A 19084-nucleotide genomic window follows, 5' to 3' on the forward strand; every position below is an offset into this window, starting at 1 on the left:
AATAATAGCAATGAACCTGAAGGTCCAATACCACCTACATACATCTACCCATTAATGCCCTACCAAACCTTATCAGTCTTGAAAATCCTTCAGTCTACCCCTTGGTTTGTTTTTTTGCATTTCAAAGAGCCTCAATTTTACTTATTCAGCATATCTCAGTCCATATATTTTGCATATTCACTTACTCCAGTGCTAACTCTGATTCTGATTAAAGATAATCAATTAATTAATTTTACAAATAGAAATTAATACGGCTTTTTTTATCTTAAATAGATTGAGGTAAATTTATTTAAGGAAAAAAAAAACAAGCACATAAAGAAGTATCAATTTATATATTAGAAAAATATTACTTTAAAACAAAAGATGTATAAAAATATTAATATAGTGTGTTCACTAGTTCAAGAAAACATTAATTAAATATAATATTTAATGATGTAAATCTTTTTAAAAACACTCAATTAAGTAATTATATAACAAAGGAGCGAGCAGTAACTGAAGTTAGGTTTAGATGTCTCGAATTCCTAGTGAACAGATCTGAAACAAATTAAGGATGAAATATAGAAGTTTTAATTGTTATCTCATAAGTAAACTGAACCATAATTTATTGCTAGTACAAATAATTGGTGATAAAAATTTTATTTAATATTAAACTTCAACAATTATTACATACTAGGTGACATATTTAACATTTGTTGAGTAATTTCTAGGATTTAACTCTCTTCTATAAACATAATCTAGGAAGAGCTACTGTGTACTTCAGCCAAAGTGGGAAGATCAAGATTTATTCAATGGGGTCTGTCAAAAGACAAATGTTAGCTACAATGGGTCAATAATCAATGGGATCAACTTTGCTAATGTTTATTTAATGAAAAACAACAGTAAAGTAAAATTTTTTCAGAAATCTTCTTCATTTCAGAAAATTCATTAGCGGATGCATAAGAAGAATCCTGCGATGCGGGTTTCACACTGTTTTTCAATTTTAGGCGCTTTTTAAACATTGCTCAACTTAACTAAATATCAGAAAATGATTCAAAAGTGATATAGAAACGTCCCTTCCTGCGGGTTTGCCAGGAAGGATGGCTTTTTTTGTGTTATGATCTTTTCTTGTGCAATTGTAGCATGTGGTACATTGACCAACATACTCGCTATAAGTGTGTATTTCAAAAGTAAGGTTACCACAGAGGGCAGGAATGGCGGATTTCATACCGTTTTCCAATTTTAGGCACTTTTTACTTAAACTTACTTGATTTAACTATCTTAAGTGTCTTCTTCCCGTTTTAAGTTAATGTTTTAAAAGTGACATAGTACCCTCACTTGCTGGGTGTTTTCAGAGGAGCGGATTTACTGGAATGGATTGCTGGTCTCGGTTATTTTGATAAATTAATTCTATAAATTTTCTACATGTTATGAATAAACTTGGTTAAGTCAACAAATAGGAAAGTCCAATTTCACCAATCTTGGTTAATATATTTAATAGACTGATTGGTCTATGATAACCAATTTGCAATATCCTTATGGAATTAAGGAATTGTCATAACTTAGGCTATTTTCAGAAATGATAAATAGTATTTTAATCAAAAAATAAAAATCTGTAAACTTTTGACTGGAAAATAATAGTGTTTTTATTGAGATTTTTAATAACAATCCCAAGAAAAACTACATTGAAATGCACTTTTTTTCTGAATTAAATATTGTAATTATCAAATATATTACTTAATTTAATAACAATACCAAAGAAGTAGATAAATTAATCAATAGCACATACCTTAAAAAGTACTACTTCTTCAGCAAGTTTGTAGCTTTTATACATTACTGCTGAGAATGAATTATCAACAATTCCAAGCAATAGAGTGTTTGGTATAGCATGTGAAAAGCTTTCTCCCAATGCTGGTGCTAATACTTTAATTTCTTGACTTATTTTTGTAGTCAGATGATTATTCAATATTATCTGTAAAATGACCATATAACTAACAAAAAGAATTTTCAAAAAACAATGTTTTTATTTTAAGTAAAAAATATCATAAAATTTAAATCTTTACCTTAAAAATTATATTCCCTAATTAACATAGAAACTATAGTTGTGCTTTTTCACAAATTAGATTTTTGCTGCCTTACGAAGATAGGAAGACTTTTTATCCATACAGAAATTAAATGAAAAAAATCTTTGTCATTAGAACAAAACATTTCTCCTCTCATTTTATGTTTTCCACATCTAGGAATTCATTTGGTTTCTAATCTAATCCATGTAATAGATGTAACACATACTATAGTTAATATGTTTTTGATGAATTCTTCAGTGATTCTAAAGCATGGTCCCATACCAATTTTATTGCATTTCATCCACTACTTATGCTTACTTATACACAAATGTATTTTTCTCAATACATCTTTGTTTCGAAAATGGTTTGTCCAATGTAAGGATACATACCAATGAGATAATATAAGAATATGTTTTATATTTACATTTGATTACCAACAAAAAGAGGTCATAAAAAATTTTAAAAAATAGTTATACCAATAGAAATGGTGAGGAAGCTCTACTATCCTGTGAACTTAGCAGATTTTTAAATCATTCAGATTGGTAATTAGGCCCATAAACTTTTAAAGATAATGAATGATGAATATTATACCCTAAAAATTAATTAATAACACAACGAGCAGAACCTTTAGTCATTTCAGAGGCAATAGCAGTGTGCTAGATCATTCTTTCCTAATAAATAAAATAATTGCCCCAGACTGCTCATTTAATACACCCAAAGCTAAATGAAAAGGTCTGGAACACACTCTTGAACCCCCACCATTTAGTTCAGATTTATCACCATATAGAAGGCAATAATAAATAAATAATTTATAAATTATTGGTAACAAAAAAATACATCAATAAATTTTTCAAAATAAACAAAATTCAAATATACTTACTGCTACACTATGCTCAAGAGCTAAGTCCTGCAGTTTTTGTATTATCATGCTGATATACCTTGTCCTGTCAATGTGATTGGTTATTCTCAAAAATGGAAAAGTAAAACTATCAATAACTATGCACTTAATCTGTGAATTTAACAAATATATGAGAAAAAATTAATACATTAAACGAAAACATATTTCTGTGTTTATACATGATACATGATTTAAAATCAAGAACTAGATATTTATAAAAAGAGAGTGAACTGAAATATAAATTTTTAAAAAACTGAAAATAATATTTAAACAAATTACTTTTTTATTTATTCTGACAAGTTCAAAAAGTTGTTCAATGACAGACATGAATTTCAAAATGTTTTCTACTTCAAAGTAATGAACACCAGCTAAAACTGCATCAGGTGTGAAATTGGTCATATCTTCTTTTAAGTTATAAATAGACGCTACTTTAGAACAATGATAACTTGCCCCAGAAGCAATTTCTAAAATTAGAAAAAAACAGTTAATATCCAAGTATTATTTTTCATTTATTTATTTTCACAAAGAGTTTTTAATAGTCGTCAGAATGATTCCTCCTAAAGGAAAAGTCAGCTTAATCTATTAAATTAAATTTTAAAGTTAAGAACTAATAACTTTCCTGGATCAAAAAATGTACAGTGAATTCTTTACTAAACAAAACCACCAAAATATTCCAGAATTTCCTAAATGCTTAACATCCTTTCTGAAGTAATCAAGAATATTTTTATTTTTTTTATTACATATGATAGAAAGTAATCTCTTTTCAAAACCTACAGAGTGAAAAATGAATGGAAAATCTAAAAACTTCCAAAAGTTTATAAAAGAAATCTTCAGGAGCACACAAAATTATATCAATGCTGGAGAAATTGTCATAAATGTGCTAATGATGAATGTATAATGAATAATGTAATGATGAAGAAGAATAGAAGAAAAAAAAAACACATTTGTTTGATCATGATAAGAAGGGAATTGAAACATTCACTAATAAATCAGTGGAAATTTATCATCCATCTAAGTCTAAAAAAAAAAAAAGCAAGAAGACTAAAAATGACAGGTCACTGCAAGCATCTAAACATATACCAATGAAAAAGGGAGGCATTATCAGATTGTTTTTAAATGTTTTTGAGTCTCTCGTTGATGTATCCTTTTTTTGGCTGCTGGTGTGAGGTGTACTATACTTGACCAACATATTTCTGATCTTTATTTTTGTCTTGAGGATGCCTGAATTGATAAAATGTTGACTGAAAAATGAGTATTTTAGAGCCCCAAGACGTTGTGTTTGGAATATTCCAATTATATCCCAGCAATTAATTTGTCAAATTTGAATTTTCCTGATTTCATATTAATATAATTGCATTAATAATTAATTTATATAATAAATAAATATTGATTATACAGCAACATAAGAAAGGAGAAAAAATTTGAACAGGCAAAATGGATTCCCTCTTCATCACAGCGATTCCAAACAAGGATGTCTGTAGCTGAATTGAAAGAAATTTATATATTTTTAAATTACTTATAAATTAAAACTTTAAGTGTTTGTTAAATTCTGGAAGAAAAAAAAGGTCAGGACATTAATGGGTTAATTTATAATACAATCCAAGCATAGAAGAAAATTGTTTGAACTTTGAATGGTAACAGTAATGCATGACATTTTTGAGAAAAAGCCCTACATGATAAATAAGTAATACATGAAAATATTTAAATAATATAACAGAGGATAGTTAGTATAGTGCAATATCTTTATATTTTTACATTCATAAATGTACTTTCAAATGCATAAATATATCAGAAATTTCATGTGACATTAATTAAGTAAATCAAAGATGTATGATGTTTCACGGGTAATATATACTTCCAGAATTTAATCACCAATTAAACTTATTTACTACATGAAATCAGTACGCTTCAACAGCTAGATAAATGAGTAATATTTAACCTCTCAAGCGATCCACACTAAAAGTTGACTCTGTATCAATAAAAACAGATTCAGATTCTAATCCACCTAAGGCACATGGTAACTGAACATTTACACAGAGTTGCAATCTGAAAAATTAATGAAAAATCCTATAGCAATAAACATAAAACTTGAGAAAATAATTTATTACATACATTAACAATGCTATCAACAGATCAACCTTAGAATTGGAATGGACGCAATTAATATATTATTGTACAAACATTATCTTACACTAATTGAGTTTTTCCTGATCCTGGAGGACCACATATTTGTAAAAGTGATCCAACTTGAACTCCTCCACCCAGAATTTTATCGAGTGATTCACTGAAAGTAGGTATCTGTTCATTCATTTGCTCATTCTAAAATAGTAATAACAACAGTAGCAGTTGAAAAATACGATTAAACTTCTATAATTCATCATTCAACTCACTCGTAAAAGCTGAGCAGCAGTTATAGCCCCGGGACCTTGCATAAGGGCTTTAATGTCATCAAAGTTAAGATTAAATGACTTAAGGATATCTAATGCCTTTTGTTGATATTCTATGGACAAAAATATGTTCATATTATGCTTACATAAGACTGATTCATACATGAGAATCAAAAATGTATGAATTACCTATGTTACCTTCAAAGAGTTCTTCACACTTATGATATCCAGCTTTACCTAAAGCTGATATAACAATATCTGAAAGAGATAATGTAAACAGAGGTCTCATTTTTTATTTTTAAAGCAGTTCAATAAAATTTATACTGCTCAGAATACTATCACGTATCATTGTTCTGAAGAGACTATAGTTACAACCATGATTGTAAAAAAAGAGTTCTAAATAGAAAAATTAAACTTGTTATTTGAAATTGCTCTTCAAAAATCAAGTCTACGGTAACAAAAACATTTCAAACGTAATGATACTTTTCCTCCAAAAGTTTTGGACCAATTAGATAAAGTTTTATGACGTGTAAAAATCATGACGACTACAACTTCTAAACATTAAAAATATTTTTCAAAAATATTTTGATCAGTTAAAAATTAAATTTTTCAACGAATGGCAGTATTATCGTTTGACGAAAAAAGAAAGTTAGATTCCAGTATCAAGTACAAGGTTGCCTCAATCTGTTCCATTGACCATTGTTTAATGGCGAGTATAATAGCAAGTTGTTTGTGATCATTTCCATTAGTTAATTCTACAGTAAATGACTATAATGGCTGATACTACTGTTGATGCTACTCGTCGTTTAAACGTAAAGAAACAAACGCTGGACGATGCATATGCAGCCCCTGCCAACTTTTTGGAAATTGATGTCATAAATCCGATAACCCATGGAGTTGCCAAGAAAAGATATACCGATTATGAAGTTAGGATGAGAGTGAGTATTATTCATGGTCATTGCGTTTTGCAATAATGATTCACTTAGACACATTTCATTATATTTTGATGATTTCAGATCATCTACTTGCTCTATCCTTAAAAATGTTTGATAATTGGTTTATTAAATTAGCTTAGATTGTTTTATAATTAAATCTTTGGACTGAGTAAGTACTATTCTATATTAAAAAACGCCCAAATTTTGCAAATATATTGTATCTAATCTCTATGTTCTATAAATGTAATGGTTACTCAACATTGCTTATCATTAAAAATAGTTGAATTGAAGTTCATTTGAAATTCTATTTACTTTCCTTTATCAGTAAAATTGATCATTTTCGCAAATCACATTTAGAGCCATTAACTAAATAACATATCATTAAGCACTGATAAGAAACAAGTTCTCTCATTCTATAAGAAACAACATCTATACTTATTGTATTCTTCTATTCCCCCTCAAATGTAGAATAATTGTTGGATCTATGATGTGAAATATTTAATTATAGCTAGAACATCTTTTATAGCTTAGCTAAAGAAATATTTAATGTTCAATTTAATAACTTTTCTATTTTGAATTCATAATAATTAAATTTGTGTATTTTATTTTTTAGACCAATCTACCAGTATTTAAAGTTAAAGAATCGAGTGTCCGAAGAAGGTATAGTGACTTCGAATGGCTTAGAAATGAATTAGAAAGAGATAGCAAGGTAAACAAGTAATATTGATAATGTTTATCACTTATTTTATTAACTGGTTACTGGTCAGTTCTGTATTATACTAAACATAATTAATCCATGATGCTATGCTTTTTTTTCTTAAATTGCCTTAGTTAAATATTTTCTATTACTTGTTTTTTAATCATCCTTTTTATTAAAGTGTTGCAGCAAACAGGTTATTTTATTCAAGTTATTTGTAAGAAAATAGTGGTCTATTACATAATTGATAGACTTATGGCAAGAATATAACTAGGCAAATGATGTAAATTGTTTATAGAGCAGTTGGAAAACTTTCTACAATTAATATTTAATGTTTTATATAGTTCATAATCTTTAATATTGTAGGTAAATATGTTGGAATCCTGATGTCCTAGACAAACCAACATAATAAATTATTTTATTCAGAAAAAAAGAAGTATTTCGCTCAAAATTGTTGCTTATCAAATTCTTGCCCCCAAGCCATTCTTTATAGACTTATTATTATATAACTACAGTACATAACATTGAAATTACAAATTTAATTTATCAGAAAATTGTGTTTGTTTTACTTATAAAATTCTAAGCTGGATATTAATTGCGTAGTAAATACTTAATATCATTATCAAGGCTCTAAGTGTTTTCCCATAAAATAATTTAGAAATAAAAATTTTTAATAGACTTGAAAATTTGCAAATTATTCTAATTAATTCATCATGATCATGACTATATTCACTTATAACTCATTATATGGATTACAAACATATTATTAATAGAACTTCTTCAACATTGCATCTAGTTACTCCTTATAAATGATTCATGTTTGTTTAGTTTTAGATAACTAAATTTATCATGAACTATTTCTGATTTGTTTTGTTATGTTAGTGGAAGCCTTCGTGATTTGTTTTATATGTTAAAAAAGAATAAAGAATTGGTGTCTTTGTAAGACAAAATCATTTATGTTTACTCTATAATTTACTATATTATCTAAAAGGCCCTTTTAGCCCTTCCATTGGTACTTTTATTGTTATGTACTTCCTATTTTAATGCAACTTTCATTTCAATTTCCATAAAAAAAATTTAATTTAAAAATTATAGGAATTATTTTTAATAAACTAAAAAATTGTCATTTTTTTTCAATTCAAGTTCAATGGTATAATTATATTAATCTATTATTCCTCCACTGATCTTTTCTACTTTGATTAAAGTAACTTTTAAATCAATTTCCACAAATTAAAAAAAAAAGTTGTTTAATGATGAGTTGCTGGAGAAATTCAATAATATGTATGGTATATTTTGTTTATTCCTTAGAAACTCCAATATTAACAAAATCTTTCATTTTCAATTACATAGTATCATTAACCCTGATTTTACTTACTAACTTGTATATGAGGTATATATTAAAGGGAAATACTGTGATCTTGGAAAAATTTTAAATCCAAGTTTTCAATAGAGATGAAAATTTAAATTCCCCTTGGTCCTAATAACAAAGACCTGCAAAATCCTCTGTGGGCGTGTATTTTAGTGAGTGCACTTGCTTATTATGTAGTTCAAAAACAAAAATTTATATAGTAAGGAAATTACATATTTAGGACAGTATATCCCTGAGATGTAACAGCAACTGTTTTAATAAATCGACCTACTGGAACTATTCCAGTGTGGCACTTTCTGTAATAGATTTTTTCTAAAACGGCTTTTACAACTTAGTTTTAACTTGGTGTATCATTTTATAATCAAACGGTTTTTAATATCAGCTTGGTCTTATTAAATCGTCTGACAGGGCTTGAATACCAAATTTTTATAATGACTTCCTTTTATTTAAGTACCTTTTATTTTGTTTATCTTAAATAATTAACCATCTTGCATTTTTAGTAGATATAATAAAGAATAAATACAAACTATGAAATAATTTGATAATCAACTGAAGGAGAAATATTTTTTGTAGGCTAAAAATAAAGTTTTGGAAATAAGAAAGCCAAGGATCTTAAAAAAACTAATATATAATTTATAATACCCTAGTGGGTATTAGAAGGTGACAACAAATCATAAATAAAAGGTTTGTTCTTGTATGAATTGGACTATCATCAAGCTGGTTGCCCCCTGCACAGTACAGGCCTTGTTTCTTAAATTCCCTCCTCCCCTATCAATTTAGTGGTACAAATCACAATATCCAATGAAATAAGATGCCTCTATAACAACTTTTTTATAATGATTTTCCAGAAGTGGATATTCAGTATTAGAAAGAATACATCTTTTATAGAAAAATAGTAAGATGAATTATTTAAACTGAAAGTAGGATGATAACTGAAAGTTGTATGACACATGTACTGCGACATATTTTCACTCCTTTTGTTGTAAAGTTTTAGTTAACTATTAATTGTAAGGACTTATTCTTTAAACAGTTTTACTGTTTAGAATTTTTTATGCTTGAGTGTAAGTTGAATGGATTTAATAAGCAAATTTACTATAATAGTGTCTCAAAATGCTCTTTTAAGCAACCTAATTTTCCTAAGTAACCACCCTTTGCATTGCCCTTAGATGTTGTTTTGATCTAAGGTAGTCTCCGGTATGTTTTTATAAATAGAACCTCTTCTAAATTCTGGATTTTATTTAAAATTGAAAAATGTCATGATGAATTACACAGCAATAAGTAGTTATTTGGGTTATTGATGATTTAAAACATGTAACACACTTTTCAGCTTGTAAAATAAGAAATAAATAACAAAACCTGAAATGGCTTCTTTTAGAGTACTAAAAGTTAAAAAAACTATTTATATTTAACTTTAAAACAATAGCACGTGGACAACCACACTCCCATAGCAAACTTTTTCTTAGTAGTTCTATTGCATAAACAATACCTTCTGTCAAAAACTGAGGGATAATTCGAAGGACACTATCATCAAGGTGCAACAATTTCTTTTAAAATTATGCATTACCTACTCAAAGTTTTTTAAAATTTCAATTTAATGATTCTGTATCATTAATTTGTTATAATTTTTTTTTTTTAGATTGTTGTACCTCAATTACCTGGTAAGGCCTGGAAACGACAAATGCCTTTTAGAGGAGATGATGGTATCTTTGAAGAGGAATTTATTGAAGAAAGGCGGAAAGGTTTAGAGGTGTTTGTCAACAAGTAAGTTTCTTTTCTTTGACTTAAATCGTACTTCTTAGAATTTATTTTTGCATTTACTTATTCTTCATTACAAATTTTTTCATATATTTACAGAATAGCAGGTCACCCACTTGCCCAAAATGAACGTTGTTTACATATGTTCCTTCAAGAGCCAGTCATAGACAAAAACTATGTTCCCGGAAAAATCCGTAATACGTAATCTGAAATATTACTATGTTATACATATAAAGTTACGTATTCATCAAGGAGTGTATGAATTATAGTGGCGTTTTAATTTTTTTTAAATTATTGGTCCACTATAAGGGAGTATTTTGTAATAGTAACTGCTCTCATTTCTCATTCCAATATACTTAAAGGCTACTTTTTTATACTAGCAGTATAAATTTAAGTATAATTATGTGATTGATATTCTTGTTATTCAGAGATTTTATGTATTTAAAATATTATTTAAAATTGTATTAAATATTATTTAGTGAAAGATAATGAAATTAATGTATTGATTGTTACCTAAATTAAAATGCATATTTAATCGTATTTTTATATTATGGTCCATAAAATGTCAGTTATTTTATTTTTTCTTCAAGTATTGCATCCAAAGATGTTTGTCAGTATGTACGTGATAAAAATCACAATGTCTTTATATTTATGAATGCTTTATATTTTGAAACTAATATTATTTAGTTTAAAAAAAATTAGTGATAAATGTTTATTTACCCACACATGTATATGTATGTATGTATAAGCTGTTTGAGGATTTAAAATCACTGAAGCTTAGTTAAATGTAAATATTTATATTTTATTTTCATTATAATATAATTATTATTTCACTGCTAATTTTTAATTTTAACCAAGCCACCTTATTTATTTGTATTTTCTAATAATACATAATGCCACATCATTCTAGGAACATAATTAAATATTAAATTAAAACTAATCTTAGTTTTAAAATAATTGTAGTTTCTCAAGTATAACAATTATTTATTTAATCGTGTTTTCGATTTCTTGTTTGTTTATTTTTATTTGTTTTTTGTTCATCAATATTTTCCAAATCCTCATCATTGGAGGATATTGAAAGATATCGATTATTTGGAGATCTATTATAGTCTTGCTATTAAGACATCCGTTGATTGTTGTTTTACTCATATTTTGAATCAATGAAGTTTATGGGCTTTCTGGTAATTTACTGTAACTTTATTGTTAGTTGTTTGTGGAATAAGGATTCTGTATTTCCAATATGCATTATTTTAGTTGTAACAATTAATTAATACACCATTATGTGTTAGTAGTATCCGTATTAGCATTTAGATTTATCACGATTGAAATAGAATGCTTAAAGGCTTGATGAAATAAGCTGAAGACTTATTGTTAAAGTTGAGAAACCCAAAAGAAAATTTACGATAAACCATGCTATGAATCTGATATTGTCTTTCTTAGGATAATATTACAAGAAAAAATTTAAAATCTAAATTTATTTCCTTGTATATTTAGATTTATTTTGACAATCATTAGTACAGGGAAAAAATCACCTCAGTAGTTGAAGAGCCCAAAATGATAGTAAATATCAAATAATATTATTTGTTATTTTAAATAATTTTCAAATAAGTTTATTATAATTTGTTTATTTTCAGATACCGGAATTTTAAAATTGTAGTAAGCAATTACTTAATTTCAGCCTTGAGGAACTCTTTTAGAATAAAAACTTATGTTAGTATAACAAAACAAAATTATGAAGCATAAAAAAAAGGGGGGACTGCTCTATTAAAATAAGGTTTCATCATTCCACAACAATAGGCATTAAATAATAATTACACTGTCTCAATTCCAATATTATTAGGGAAGGAAAATTAAAAAACTTTTTTGGAAAAGGAAATGGACTCTCTAGTTAAAGACAATAGGCTCATTAATTGATTCATACAGATAACTTCCATAAGTTGGATAAAGGAAAGATCCGTTGCATAGTAACACTACTTAAATGATCTGAGGGACAAAGCATAGTTCATAATTTTTTACTATGAAGAGGGAAAAACTTAACTTATTGCCAACACCTTCCATCAGGTAAAGACTTTCTTTTCTGAATCCTAAGAAAGAGAGGTTTTGTCCATCTCTACTTCCTCTCTGAGTAACCAAGATAAGTTTTTGTCCCAACCTATGGTGTGTTTCAAGAGGCTTTGCCAGTCATATCCATTGAGGCCCTTGCATCTCCTATGAGAAGATGACTAATTTAATATGAATGATGGTTCAACAAGGCTTTTGTTAACCAGATGTCCCTGGGTTCAGTAGTGTACCTAGACTTTTTGGGCTAAGGGCATACTTATTTTTAAGTCCTTTCCCCCCCAAAAAATAAAGTATGTACTTTTTGTTGTGATGAAGTTATCATTCCAATAAAAAAAAGGTACTTGTGGGCAAACAAAATTAGAAGTGTAAAAAAAAAAAGTGGTTACCCTATCAAAATAAGGTCCCACCATTATAGGACAATGGGAATTTAACAATAAGTATGTCATCTGAGTTCCAATATTGTTTAGAAGAAATATTAAACAATGTTAGGTTGGAGAGCATTGGGCAACTACATATATTTTGGTGAGCATGCTACTCAAAGAAAAGGGAAATTGTAAATCTTATTATACATACTCCACATTTTTATCTTTAACCAAAATAGCACTAATAAATCGTTATTTGAACTAAATGTTACATTTAAAAAAGTTTTTTTCCTAGTTGCAAAATTAGAATCTAAAATTTTGGAATTCAAATCCCCCTTCATCCCAAACAATTTTCTTAATTTCCCCAGCAGTTTTTTTCTTGACAGTAATCGTTAACTGTGGTTTGGATTACGAGTTAAAAAGTGAAATGTCCATGCTAATTGGCTTTTGCTGCAAATAATAAAATATAGAGCCTCATTAAGTTTGTTTTGCGCCTTTGAGAGAGTTTTGAATCGGCCCTTGGTAACAACAGTTCTTTATACAAGCAGTTTTCCAAGTTCATACTACAGTCGTAATTTTAAAAATGTTAACGAAATAAACAAGACAAAACAGTAATTTCTTACCATCGAAAACTAAGGAAATTAAATTTAATATTCTAAGTAAGGGAACATTAGTATTGATAACATGTCGGACTATAAAAAAAAAAAATGATCTCGCATGTTAACAGGAACGTTTCATACACATAAATGGGTCAATACTGGCTTCTATAAACTTGAATATGAGTTTTAATGAAATTGAATATTTAGTTTGATTTAATTTTTTTTGATTTCAAAAGTTACGGTTTACTTGTGAATGGCCCAGAAACAATATGAAACCGTTTTATTTAGATCAGAGCATATGTTGAAGAGTGGGAAGGGAGGGTGGAGAGATTAATTAAGTAACAATAAATACTTATTCCAACTAATTTATTTTGATTTGTTCGTAAATTGCTTTTTATGTTCAAAAATATGCACCAAAAACACTACTCCACCTAGCATTTAAGCATATGTCTTCTTAATAACTATGTCTTACTAATCAGTGGCGTTGCGTGGTTGGCACCCCACGGGGCGGAGGAAAATTTTGCCGCCCCCTTATTTAGGTATTTCAATTTAAAATATTAAAGTATTAATTATATAGTAATTATTTATAATATAATTAGTAATTATATAATTAAGTAATTATAAAACACAATACATTATAATATTATATATAATTCTAAAGAACATGTGAATGAAGAGTATTTATTGTTTATTTCATAGGATACAAATATAAAAAAATCATATAATAAAACAGTTCAAATTTTTACAAGATATTATTATTTATTGTTAAATTTTGCCCCTCCCTAAAAGTGCCGCCCCTCTAGGCCACGCCACTGTTACTAATACACGTACACATTTGTGTTAGAATAATGATATAATAAATTCTAATATATTTCATTAACAACCTACGTATAATGATTTAAATTAAAATACTCCGACACACGAAGGTCGAAAAAAAGTGGTCACGATCTCTGGACTAGTATGATTTTCCCGCCATCTAAGAATTATAATTTAATTATAAGGGAGGTGCCATTTGGACTTCTTTGTTTTCGGGTAGATTAAGAGTAAAATGCATATCAAAAATGTAGGTATTGCCTATTAGAGTTTATTTATGAAATTGATTCTCTTAAATTTAAAATTTCCTATATATATTAATTCTGATTGATTAATAGTTTTTCAAATTTTGTTGCTGATTTATTCATTTCAGATAATCATCAATAATTTCAAAAGTTTTCATGGTTTTAATATTATTGAAGATATTACACCTTGCCACAATGTAATTGGTAAGCTACAAAATACTAATGCCATTGATTATTTTTAGTTTATATTGGTTAATAAATACTACATAATATAATCATGATTCTATTATATTATTTTATATTTTCTTTATAACTTCATTTATACTTGTTCATAATGTGTATCTCTGAAAAAAAATAATAATACATTAAGAACTCATTAAAGATAAAGTTAATCCAATTCAGTTATTGTGTTTGAACCAGACAAAGAGCTGTGTACTTCATTTTTAATTATTTAGTTTTTATTCTCATTTATTTATATCTTTATTCCAGTTGGAGATAATGGAGCAGGGAAATCCGTTTTTCTTCAAGGTAATATGTATAAGTGACTTGGTTACTACAAAATATTTCTATCTTTCGTGAGATATCAGCTTTCAAGGGCAAAACCAGGATGAAAACTAGAAGGGGGCAAGCCATAGTCACTCAGGTCGTGACATTTTAGCTCAGAACAGGAGAATAAAACCAAAATTTTAAGAATATTATATATAGATTTATAATTGTCACAGTGCTTTATTAATTATTGCAATTAGTATTTGCTTGAAAAATGTTTTTTTTATTAAATTAATATTTTTTTTCACTCCTAGGGAGGGCAGCTGCCCCCTCCTGGGTACGCCCATGTCATCGTACATAAACATAATAAATTATACCTATTGGTGTATTTTTAAATTAAAGTAGGTATATATTTGTCTGCTTTAATATTCATTCATGTTTCATTACTACACATTCATGAAATTGTGATAGTAAGTAAAGCAGGACTTCTGTAAAAAAGCCAATTAATAAATTATTTCTTGATCATATTTCTTCTTTTTATTGTTTATTTTTATTAAGATTTGAAAATGTTGGGTTTGAAAAAGTCTGCTTTCCCAGAAATTTTTTCCATTTCTTTAACCATTTATTAATCATAATGGTGAACTACTTTAATTTTATTAGTTGTTTAAACATTGAGATAATTTTTTTAAATTTTATTTTAGCAATAGAATTTTTATTGAGTTTTGAAAATAAACAAGCGACCAAAGGAAATATAGCAAATTTACTTAGTCCAAGAGAAAGAAAGGGTTTTATTGAAATATTATTTAGTGGATGTGATACACTAGTAAGTCGTGCATAATATTAAGTTTGATTATTATGTTTTTCATATATTTATTTCAACTTTTTTCTTTTGAAAGCTACCAACAATGTTGTTTTTGGACATATTATTTGTTAAGATTATTTTATTAAAATGGTCTTATATATAAATATAGTATATTATTTTTTTATTGAACAGTTTGAGTAATTGTTTGGTAACCATTTAAAAGTTTCCTGTATTGTAGTTGTATATTTTGAGATCTCAAGCTGCTATTTAGTGATATATTTTTGCTTCCTGATACATAGTTTCACCTCTCTTATTTGTATGTAGTTTTTAATACCTGTTTATTATCTAAATATTTGTCTTATGGACTAAATAAGATGTGATCTTTTTTTAGAGACATCTACAACTTGTTCAGGTATTGGGAGCCTTAGGAAGGCTTTCAGCCTATAATCGCTGTGAATGTTTTCTTTGATGTAGTGGTAGGCTATAAACTAGTAAATAAATAGATCCTTAAAGGCTAATTTAACAGTACTCCCCGATCTAACCACTTATCCTGCTTTTAACATTTCATATCTTTTTTTCATTTCATGGCTATAATAGGTTGGTCACCTATAGATAACTTTTATCTAAAGTTATAGAACGAGGAGAAGATGGTTGGGGGTGCGGTCAAAGTGAAACACAAATAAGTTGGTGTAACCTATTTAATATTTACACCTATAATATTACACATATATTTACACCAACTTATTTGTGTTTCACTTTGACCGCACCCCCAACCATCTTCTCCTCGTACGTCAACCACGTTCAACTATCTCTCATAATTAAAGTTATAGAATGAAAGATAATAAAATGGGAACAGAATTTGTATTTAATTATAAATTAAAGATCGTACTATGGATGAGTAGGATTTTTTAATAAAGACAACATAATTTGTAATAGTAGATGTTACACTAATGGACACTACAAACGAAAAGACCTATCAACAGTGTTTTGTTATTCATAATTATATGTACAAAGTATTTGGATTACAAATAAACATTTTAATTACAAAAATCAAATAATAAAACCAATTTTCTACAACACAATGTAATGCTGGACTTTGATTATATTGTTAGAAGAATGAGGAACTATAGAGTTGATAGATTTTCATAATTACTCTAGTGAATCCTCTCATACCAGATGAAGACAAGTATGGCAAAGAAAAAAATAATAATGATAGTGGCAAACATGTTGAAACAGAGTCCTAATTAGAGATAGATTGGAATTTTTCAATCTGATACTTCACAGTCTACTGAGTTTGGGCCAGTTACATTGGTTCTTCCTTGGTCTTCCAGTCCCAATTACCTACATTGTTCCTTGCTCTTCCAGTCCCATTTAACTACATTGTTCCTTGCTTCTCCTTTCCTGGCTTGGGCCCACAACTTTGGGTCCTTACACCTCTCAGGAACATTTTAGCTTTCTACTCATTTAAACTCCATCTCTTTTCCACAACCAAGCCAAACACTCAGTGTAAATTTACTTTTACATTTTTCAGGTATTTTAGTTCTATTTTTACTCTTATCTATATGTCCTTTATTAAAAACAACATTATATAAAAAAAAGTTTAAAAGTTATTCATTCACATTTAAGACTATAAAATTTTCAAAATATAATCACAAAACACTATATTTTTTAATATAAATTAAGAATGTACACGTCTACAAACAATTATTAAGTGCTCATTATGAACAAAAAGGATATTAGGGAAAAAAAAAAGCTTGAAACAGTTCCACCTGATTTTTAAATTATATTTTTATACATAAACAATAAGTAACTGCCTTATTAAAATGAATATTTTGTTTAATACAGTTCATCATAAATCTGTCAGTAATGTAGGAAATTATTTTAGAAGATAGTTTTTTTTAAATTGATTGGTAAATTAAGAATTATTTCTTTCTGCTAAATATTAATTTTTAGTTATAGGTGTTGTGTATTACTTGAATTAGAGGATTAGTGTGTATTGAAGCGTGTCAAGTAACTTTTTATGTATTGATTTAATGGTGATTTTACATAGGAAGTTTTTGTAAGCCTTTGTGTAAGTTCTTGTTTAATTGAAATTTTTATTCATATTAATGTAAATGTGCTACTTAGGTGTATTAAAAGAAGCCTAATGAAACAAATAATTTTAAGGAAATGTATTTCATATAGGCAAGAATGATTATAGATACAGAAATGTTATTATTAGAACAGTTGTAGTACCAGAAAATCCTTACCATCATTAATACCTAAAATATATATTACTTTGTTATACTGGGAGGGTGCCAAAATGTCGATAAAAATACTGGTTTTAAAAAATCTTATTTTAGGAAGCTGGAAACATCTTAATTTCATTGATTAGGACCGGCTGTGGCTCAGAGAATAAAGGCACAGGTCTTTGCAACCTGGCATTGCAGCAGCACTGGTTCCATTCCGGCCTGGGGGCTGACTTTAATTTCTGTGGTACCCACAGAATGAAAACTTCCTCCCTCCCCCCATCATGGCATTAGAATAGAGTGGTACTCTGTAGATAAACCCCCAGCTGTCAGAAATAACCAGGAAGGGGGTCATAAAAAACATTCCATTGATTGTTGTAAAACATTCTTCTTTTATCCAGGGCTGGAACTTTCAGTGGTCTAGCAAAAATCCTTTGCACATAATTAAATAAAGTCCGAAGTGTTTAATGACATAAAAATTATTTCATCTGATTCAATTTATATAAACTAATGTTTGTGAAAATATCATATATAATTAATAAAACCAGTACTTTTTTTTTTGGTATTCCAATATATCATCACCTCTAGTATAATTTTTAAAAACCATTTGTTTACTGTTATAAATGTTTCATTGCAGTTTGAAAATGAGATTACTGTTAAAAAAGAATTTTCGTTAATTACTAATATAAGATTTTATGTTAATGGTAAACGAGTGGATAAAAAAAAAATGATGGCACTTTATGAAGCATTATCCTTAAATTATATGCATTCATCCTTTCTTATGACTCCACTAATGGTATATTAAAATATTTAGCCTTTTGTAATTATTTGATTTAAGTTTTCTAGATATTAAAGTTTTTTTTTTTATTTTATCTAGGTTCAGAAATTCACAAGATTTTCAAGAAAGGAATTATTGGATTATTTAATGAAAAATATGGGAGCAACTTTACTAAAAACTTATGAAACCATTCAAAAGCTATTTCTCGTTTTAGAAGGTTTAAAACTTTTTTATTTTGTTTAATGAAGATATTCGGAAAAAAATATTAATTTATATTGAATAATTTTACTAATTGAGGACATAGTTGCAATAAGAAGGTATGGTGCAATACCTCCTTTTTGTGGAGAACACATTTTTGATTTACACATCATCTTAAATATAATCTCTTTTGTCTTGTTTTTATGATTGTATTTTTGACCTACTCACTATCCCCTTTTTCTATAGAATGCTCCAATAGAACACAATTATTTCCTGTTATGTCCTCTGTAGAGACCATTTTTTCGGACAGTGTAACAGAAACTTTAGCTAAATGAAAGGTAAAATAAAATAAATAAAATGATTTCATTGAAAGCAAGAAAACTTATTTGAAGAGGATCGTTTCCTTCCCCATTTCACTTACTCCACGATCCA

The 19084-nt window shown here is 27.8% G+C and overlaps 3 protein-coding genes across 6 annotated transcripts in view; 2 read left to right on the top strand and 1 right to left on the bottom strand.

The window, feature by feature from the left end:
• Positions 1-327: 327 nt before the first annotated feature.
• Positions 328-5839, bottom strand: spn-D (spindle D). Of its 2 annotated transcripts, none has more exons than XM_014415583.3 (8): positions 5523-5839; positions 5328-5437; positions 5129-5256; positions 4877-4983; positions 3217-3401; positions 2920-3048; positions 1766-1948; positions 328-534 (listed from the first exon to the last, which is right to left on the bottom strand). In XM_014415583.3, exons 1-8 carry the CDS (start codon positions 5611-5613, stop codon positions 505-507), a joined length of 963 nt encoding a protein of 320 aa, XP_014271069.1. In that variant the 5' UTR covers positions 5614-5839; the 3' UTR covers positions 328-504. The 2 variants fall into 2 exon arrangements, with proteins under 2 accessions (XP_014271069.1, XP_014271068.1); XM_014415582.3 differs by having other exon boundaries at positions 329-534; positions 5514-5839.
• A 151-nt stretch (positions 5840-5990) lies between these two features.
• Positions 5991-10920, top strand: LOC106677565 (sorting nexin 3). Its single transcript, XM_014415585.2, has 4 exons — positions 5991-6262; positions 6873-6968; positions 9962-10086; positions 10180-10920. The coding sequence occupies exons 1-4, from the start codon at positions 6089-6091 to the stop codon at positions 10283-10285; spliced, it is 501 nt and encodes a 166-aa protein (XP_014271071.1). The 5' UTR covers positions 5991-6088; the 3' UTR covers positions 10286-10920.
• A 74-nt stretch (positions 10921-10994) lies between these two features.
• LOC106677544 (structural maintenance of chromosomes protein 3) overlaps positions 10995-19084 on the top strand; it is a gene marked incomplete at its 3' end in the record, with an annotated part of 33637 nt that continues 25547 nt past the window's right edge. For 2 of the 3 annotated variants that reach the window (XM_067052089.1, XM_067052090.1), the window contains 6 exon segments: positions 10995-14165; positions 14289-14364; positions 14650-14688; positions 15348-15469; positions 18314-18472; positions 18554-18671. In XM_067052089.1, the coding sequence (XP_066908190.1) occupies positions 14151-14165; positions 14289-14364; positions 14650-14688; positions 15348-15469; positions 18314-18472; positions 18554-18671 (529 nt within the window). 3 annotated transcript variants of the gene reach the window in all.

This window comes from Halyomorpha halys, unplaced genomic scaffold, assembly GCF_000696795.3.
Source record: "Halyomorpha halys isolate HHAL.00 unplaced genomic scaffold, Hhal_1.1 Scaffold103.1, whole genome shotgun sequence".
Lineage (NCBI taxonomy): Eukaryota > Metazoa > Arthropoda > Insecta > Hemiptera > Pentatomidae > Halyomorpha > Halyomorpha halys.